The 7,966-nt window shown below is 45.4% G+C and overlaps 2 protein-coding genes across 2 annotated transcripts in view; one reads left to right on the top strand and one right to left on the bottom strand.

Moving 5' to 3' along the window:
• The window catches only part of BANP (BTG3 associated nuclear protein), a 116,162-nt gene extending 114,977 nt beyond the window's left edge, over positions 1-1,185 (bottom strand). Inside the window, exon 1 of the mRNA XM_023536671.1 lies at positions 1,054-1,185. The gene's annotated coding sequence lies outside the window, so the exon portion shown is untranslated. The remainder of the gene's footprint in view (positions 1-1,053) is intronic.
• CA5A (carbonic anhydrase 5A) overlaps positions 274-7,966 on the top strand; it is a 41,514-nt gene continuing 33,821 nt past the window's right edge. The window contains exon 1 of the mRNA XM_023536669.1: positions 274-346. Coding sequence (XP_023392437.1) covers positions 289-346 — 58 coding nt within the window. The 5' untranslated portion in view covers positions 274-288. The remainder of the gene's footprint in view (positions 347-7,966) is intronic.

A 7,966-nucleotide genomic window follows, 5' to 3' on the forward strand; every position in this document is an offset into this window, starting at 1 on the left:
ATCGACTTTTTGCAGCCAAAAAGTAGGGTAGGGAGGCTTCAAAACAAAAAACTAAGGCACATTTCAGGATTAAACCACAGAAATAGCTAAAAGGTATAGGGGAGAAAAACCCGAAATCCTTATTCAAGGTCGGGAGGAGCTGGATCCGATCCTCTCCGAGATCGAAAGCTGCCTATTCCTAACCAGCACCTTATGACCCTACCTCTCTTTGTGAAACCATAAGCAAATTAAGAGACTGCTGTTTGTGTTCCTGACTCTCGGGGCTCTATTTCACATTAGTAACCCAGGATGCCAACCGAGTCGGAAGTCAGAACTGACAGGAACTACCACACCGCAGGATCTCTGGGTGCGTTTTCAGTTTTTCCCATTTCTCAGAAAACTGAGAGACCCGGGCAGACCCTCCTGCAGCCGCGAGCCGTCTCTCTGCAGGGCGACCCTCAGGACATCTAGGAGCACCTCTCATGCTCCCCAACTTTAAAGGCAGTTGTCAGGGACCGGGCCTGTCACCCGGACCGCACCGCACGGCAATATGTGGCGGGGGGTGAGGGGGCACAAGTGCATAAGAAAATTAATGAAATCAACAGTCGCTTCTGGGAAGAAAACGAGCCTGCACTTGGCCTGTGACCCGGCTCCCCAGTATCGGGACTGCTGGGGGGGACAGCGGCGTGCGCCCACAAAAGGAGGCGCGGGGAAAAAGGGGGGGCAGCAGAAACCGGGAGGCTGACAGGGCTGAGGGGGGCGGCGGGGCCCGGAGACGCTGAGGCCAAGGGGGCGTCCGGAGGAGTTGACAGGGCTGAGGGGAGCGGCGGGGGGAGGAGAGGCGCCGGCAGGGCCCAGGCGGTCGGCGGGGCCTAGGGGCGCTAAGGGGGCGACCCGGCGGGGGGAGCGGGCGGTTGGCGGACCCGGCAGAGCGTCCGGGGCGGGGGCGGCGGGCGCGGGCGCAGCGGCCGGAGGAGGGCGCAGGGAGGAGGGAGGAGGGGAGATCTCGCTCTCGCTCTCGCCCCGCGGGAAGGGGGAGGTGGAGACGCGACCGGCTGCGGGAGCTGCAATTACCGTGTGGGCTGCGGAATTCTCGTGGTGTTTGTCGGGGAGATGCGATAATGGCGTCCGTCCTCGCGAGAGAAGCTGCCGCTCTGCGCAGGCGCTGCGAGATGCTCCCCGCGGCCCTCCGCCCTGCACCGTCTGCGCAGGCTCCCCGGGCGGGGCGCGCCAGGAGCGGGGGCGGGGCTAGAGGCGGGGCCTGCTGTTCAAGGCCTTCCGCGCGCGCTTTCGCCCGCGTCCGCGACCGCCGAGCATGCGCACCCGTCCTGCTCCCGCGCTACAGTTTGGGCCCCGTAGAGGTCTTACTTGCCCATGGTGCGCTAGGGCTTCTCACTTGCCCATGAGAAGTCGCGTTTGTGGGCTATAGAAGTAATTTGCATTTTCTTTGAGACTGAATGAATAGGAATTAGCGCCCACCCAACGACTACATATCCCGGAGGGCCCTGCGCGAACTGCGAAAAGTGCATTCTGGGATTCGTAGTCCCGGCGTCTGCGCTATACCTGCCGGTACTCGTAGTCTCCCCTTACTCCGGTCGCCCGGCCCGCGCCGCAGGCTGCTGGGACTTGTAGTTCAGACGCTTGAGCCGGCTGCGTTTGGCCAGTGCTGCCGCTTCCGTCCTGCCAGCGTTCCCCCAAAGAGTAGGTGGTACTCCAAGGTCCCCAGTTTCAGTCACACGGTCTTGAGTGCACGCGCTTGGAAAAAATATGTTAATTGTACGTGATATGTATTTTGTATGTAATTAATGTCATATATCGTATGTGCTTACGTAAATATAAACTATATTACATATGAATATAAATGTAGCATGCATGTGAATATATTTATAAAGCATAAGTGCGTGTTTATGAGTACTCATAGGAAAAAATTCCCTAACAATACTCAGCAATGTTATTCCTGCTTACTGTCATCGCCATTGCTTTTCATGTATGCTGGGATTACCATTACTTTTCATTTTTCTTCTTTTACTTGTTTCTATTTTCCGAGTCGTTTACATTGAGGAAGAATTCCTTTGATCATCCAAACACAAGACCATGAAGCTATTTCATTTGGAAAAGAAAATGCTTTACTATGAGTTTCTTGCTCATTTCCCTTTTGCCAACAATGAAAAACTTGATTCAGGACAGCAACCAGCTGTGCAACCTTGAGCGACCTTGTTGAGTTAGAGTCGCTTCCAGAATGAACACTATGGTTCTGCTGAGGCTGGTCACTGGATTCCCTTACAGGAAAAGTGCTTTAAAGAAATTCAAAGAACCACAGAAAGGTCAGCACTGGAAAAGATACTGATATGGAAATGAGATATGGCCTATATAGAGATGAGAAGTCCAAAGAGATTGGAAAAATTGCACAGCAGCAAGGTCACATGGCTGGATAACAGACAAAAGCAGAGTTTGGAATCTAAAACACCTTGATCTGGAGTCTGGAGTCTACTCAGAGTGGGGAAAAAGGTTACAAAAGCTAACCACAAAAATCCTGAGAGAGGCATGAGGGTAAAAATGTTCTAGCGAGCTAGCTATGCCTTCCATCTGCACCTCTGCCTCAATCACGGCCAAATCTAAACACTTAACTATGTAGGAAATCTTAACATTCTGCATCTAACTAGAAAGCAGATAAACGTAGTGTGTTATTTTTCATACTATTCCATAATATCACAAAGTCCTTGCTTGCAGCTTCCTTGCAGGTGTGGTTTTGCTAGCTCCTTCCTGCCTAGGCCTTGCACGTTGCTTGGCTCCAAGCCACTGCTGACTAAGTCATGATCAGAAATTAAAGCAATCAAATTATAATTGTGCCTATGCTGGAGTTGTTAACTTCTCTTTTTTGTTTTCCATGTTTTAGATTTATTTTTTATTTTGCTGCCCAGGAAGCTCAAATAGAGGAAAGTATTATTTAATAGTCACATCTAGCTGATTAATCATGGTTTTAAAAAAAAAAAATTAAATAACTTGAAATAGGCAAAGACAGCTTTCTACCAATGAAGGATCGCTTCTCGACCACAGAGGACCCTTCTCCTTGCCAGTCAATTCATACAAAAATCCAATGGAAGTTCCTGGAGTTAATTAGGCTGAAGTCACATTGGTGGAGGTTTTATAGAAAGAGAGGGAAGTGTACCCTGGCTTGGATTACACCAAAAATGGGGGACCACTTAGATGTATGTGTACTGGGCATTTGCAAAGATTTCAAAGGCTGCCTCTTCAAAACCAGGCCATGCTCACTTTAAGCAAAACCTGGAATCCTTCAGAACAGTCCTGTTCCTGAAGATGTCACTAGGATGGAGAAAAGTGGATTATTCATGAAGCCCTTAGTTGCCCAGGAAATGTCTAGAAAACTAAGCACAGCTATCCATAAGAGCAGATGCATATGAGCGGGTCTGACCTGGGCTTTGAACCCAGGCTATCCTATACCGAATTGTTGAGGCTTCAAACTCACAACTCATGGGCATTTGGGAAGGATTCAATAAAGAAGCTTGTAAAGGGTTTAGCAGAGGGTATGATTCAGGAAATAATCATATTACCATGTGTTGAGTTCCCATGTTTTGAGCCAGGCACATCTTATTTTAATCCCAATTTTTTGTGAAGAACATGAAGTTCAGAGAGATTAAGCAACAGTCCCAAGGTCACAGGCCACCACCGTGCTAGAACTTTGAAGGATGTGGCAGAAAAGATGGTTACAATGTGGGCTGTGCAGGTCTTCAGGTCCTTGTTGGCCAAGGGATGAGTTTTATCTTGATCTTCAAAATAATGGGAAGCCTTTACAAGGTTTGGAGCAAGGTTGGATATGATCAGATTTGTGCTTTCAAAAGTCACTCTGGCCAAAGTGTTGGCAAATTGGGAGTGGGGATGAGGGGTCCTGAATGGATCTGAGGAGAGCACTTGAGGAAGCTGTGGCAGGCATCTGGGCAAGAGATCACCCTGAACTGGGGTGATCCTAGGTAGAGACTGAGATGCAGAGAAGTGAGCAGAATCAGGAGGTGAAATTAATAGGACATGACCATGAATTCAATATTGAGAGCAGTAAGGGAAAGGGGGCAGCTGGAATGCCTCATTGGCCTATAGACATGTAGAACTGGATGGATGAAAGTGCCATTCTCTGAGATGGGGAACTCTGGTCACCACTGGCCACTGGTTGCCATGGCCATAGGGACTGCCAGGAACAATCTCAGCACCTATTGGGAAGAAATTAGGTTTGGGGGTGAACTGGAGTCCTGGAGATAGAGCCCGTCGGATAATTCAGGGGAAATGGGAAAAAGCAGCACCCAGCACCCTCTGTAGCCCCATCTCCCCCTGGAACAGATTCCACCCAGACCTGGGAGAGGCCACAGCCACATGTTCTGGGCCATTAACAGATTTAAGGACCGGGAAGTGGTGTCAACAACATGACAATAGGAGGTCCCCCATCATATCTTCCCTCAGCAACAATAATTTGACATCCATCCGTAAGCAGAAGTGCCTTTGTTGGAACTTTGGGATTCAGGTAGGAGACTATGAAACCCTGGTGGAGCCCCAAACCAAGGAGGGCCATTTTGAGTCGTCTGCCCCCTAGTGGCTGACTAGCGGAAAGACAAATACTGTATAATCTCACTTGTGGAATCTAAAAAAGTCAAACTTATTAAACAAAGTCAAACTTATAGAACAATGGTTGCCAGGGGCTGCAGGGTGGGGAAAATGGGAAATATTGGTCGAAGGGTACAAACTTTCCATTATAAGAGGAATCAGTTCTGTAGGTCTAATGTACAGCATAGCGACTCTAGTTAAAGATTAATTAAGACTTCCATCACCTCACATAGTTATTGTTTTTTCTTTTTGTGATGAGAATACTTAAAATCTTAGTAAATTTCAAGCATAGTGACTCTAGTTAATAATTCTGTATACTAAGATCTTAAGTATTCTCACCACTAAAAGAAAAACAATAAATATGTGAGGTGATGGAAGTGTTAATTAATCTGACTGTGGTAATTCGGAATGTGTGTGTGTGTGTATATATATGTATATATATAATCATTTTGTTTGTCAATTATACCTTTATAAAACTAGGTTATAAATATTTTTTTAAAAATTTTTAGAGAGATAAGGACCCTACCACTGATGCATGGATATGATGTCTTGTGGACCTTGGAGAGCTACTTAAACTTCCAGTGCCTTAGTTTCTTCCCTGTAAAACGGGGTGATAAGACCTCATGAGGTAGCATGGCTTTGAGTACAGACTCACAGGGCTTCCGCTCCCAGCTCCTATTGCCTCGTGTGGCTATGGACCAGTAACATAACATCCCTGGCCTCAGTATCCTCATCTGTAAAATGGGACCAAAAAAAATCTACCTCACAGAGTTATTTCTGAGTTTTGAAATTGACCACGGAAAGTGCTTTTGGCGCAAAGGGGACACTGATACTTTTTGTAAAAAATTGTGTCGATACAAATGACTTAGACAATAATACTACTACTACCAATGAAATGATACTACTACTCCTAGCCCCTGGCAACCACTGATCTACTTTCTATCTCTACATATTTGCCTATTCTAGACATTTCATATAAATGACATCACACAATATGTGGCTTTCGTTTCTGACTTCTTTCACTCGGCATAATGTTTTCAAGATTCATCCATATTGTAGCATATGTCAGCGCTCTGCTTATTTTTCTTAATCAATAAACTTTCTTTTATAGAGCCGTTTCCAGTTCATAGCAAAGTTGAGCAGAAAGGTGCAGAGATTTCCCACATACCCCCAGCCTCTCCACACACAGAGCTTCTCCCATTTTCAAAATTCCTCCCCAGGGTGGGGCGTTTGTTACAAGTAATGAACCTACACTGATACATCAGCATCATCCAGGGGCCACAGTTTACACCAGGGGTCACTCCCGGCAGTATACGTTCTTTGTAACTTTTGCTAATATTTTCTCCTAGCCTGTCGCTTGTCTTCTCACTCTCTTGACAGTGTCTTTCACAGAGCAGAAGTTTTTAATTTTCTTGAAGTCTAGCTTACCTATTATTTTTTCCACGGATTATGCCTTTCTTGTTGTATCTGAAAAGTCATCGCTGAACCGAAGGGTCATGTAGTTTGTCTCCTATGTTCTCTTCCAGGAGTTTTACAGTTTTGCATTTTGCAGTTAGGTGTGATCCGTTTTGAGTTAATTTTTGTGAAGGGTGTAAGGTCTATGTGTCTAAATTCATTTTTTTGTATGTGAGTGTCCAGTTGTTCGAGAACCATTAGTTGAAAAGACTATTCTTTCTCCATTGTTTTACTTTTGCCTCTTTATCACAGATCAGTTGACTATATTTATCTGGGTCTATTTCTGGGCTCTCTATTCTGTCCTATTGATCTATTTGTCTTTTTTTTTTTTTTTTTCCAATACCACACTGTTTTGATGACCGTAGCTTCATTCCTTTTTATGACTGAAAATTGCATTTTGCAACATACCACTTTTATTTATCTGTTCGTCCATTAATGGACATTTAGGTTATTTCTACTTTTTGGTTATTATGAATAAAGCTGCTATGAACATTCGTGTACAAGTGTTTGTGTGGATATAAGTTTTCATATCTCTTGGGTATTTTGCCTAGGAATGGAATTGCCAGGTCGCAAGGTAACTCTAGGTTTAACGTATTGAAGAACTTGCTTGACTTCCTAAATGACACTGTTCATTGTTGTGGGTGAGCAAACGCTGACTTCCTGATTCAGAGCCATCTCAGCTCATGCCTGCTAGAGCAGAGGTGAGCTGTTTCCACTAAGCCCTGCCCACGTTACAGATGTGCGAGCTCAATAAATGATTGTTGTTTTCAGCCACTAAGTTTTGGAGTGGTTTGTTAGGCAGCAATAGATAATTGGGGCATAGGCTTCCGGGCATACTTTCTTTCCCAATCAAAAAATTTCCTTGTACCAGGTAAGAATTTGGAATAGGCAATCGGCCAGTGCCTGTGCACCTTACATGTACATATGGCCGTAAGTAACAAACAGCCACGTGGTAGCATTCAAAGAGATAATGAGCTCAAGGCCACATGCTTGAGCCCTGCCTGTGCCACTTTCTAGCTAGGGAGAACTTAGACGATGCAAGTCACACTCTCAGCTTTGGTTCCTTCATCCGTAAGATGGAGACTAAAATGGACCTTTTGGGTACTAAGTTAGGACACTTTGGAATACAGAGGGAAAAAATTTTAACTGGCTTAATAAAAGGAACTTATTGATTCATATAAATAAAAAGTTTGGAAGTAGACTTTAGGATATAGGAATAGGAATCGCTTGACTAAGCAATATCATATTCTCTCTGTGTGTCGCTTTCTCTCCTCTTTGTAAACCAGTGTGACAACTGGACTGACCCTTGTGGTTTTTATTATGAGGACAAGACCCCCTTCAGCAATAACCATTGGGAAACTTTGAAGAAAAAAAAGTTTATTATTTACAGGCCCTGGAGCATATGAAGCATGGGAAGAGAAAGAAAGACAAGTAGCCTAAATAGTCAGTTATGGTATTTCCATCAGAAAGATGCGCATGATGGTATAGACTTATATTTCATGGAAATTCCCAGAAGAAGTCACAAGAAACTGCTATCTGCAGTTTACTCTGGAAAAGAGACTTTTACTTTTCACCTTTAAACTGTTTATACACTGTATGGCTTTTATATTTTTTTAATGGCAGAGGTTTTAGTTTCTACTGTCACAGTGATTAAAATGATGTGCGAGTCAGCTGTGAGGGATGTACAGGACAGGACGAGTTGAGTTGATAATATTTTCTCCGTAAAGCAGAGCCCTGGCGTGTGGCTACAAGGAAGATAGGGTAACCCTAGACCCACAGGGATGGCCCACAATGCAGTCTACCTAAAGTACGCAGGCCGAAGATGGCAGGGCAGCCTGGGATGGCCGAGGACGTGCCCCTAAGAGCAAAGGGGACCTGTGAGTGTCAGCTGCCCAGCTCGCCAATGCCAGGGGAAGCCTGC

Source organism: Pteropus vampyrus, unplaced genomic scaffold (assembly GCF_000151845.1).
Source record: "Pteropus vampyrus isolate Shadow unplaced genomic scaffold, Pvam_2.0 Scaffold166, whole genome shotgun sequence".
Taxonomy (NCBI): Eukaryota; Metazoa; Chordata; class Mammalia; order Chiroptera; family Pteropodidae; genus Pteropus; species Pteropus vampyrus.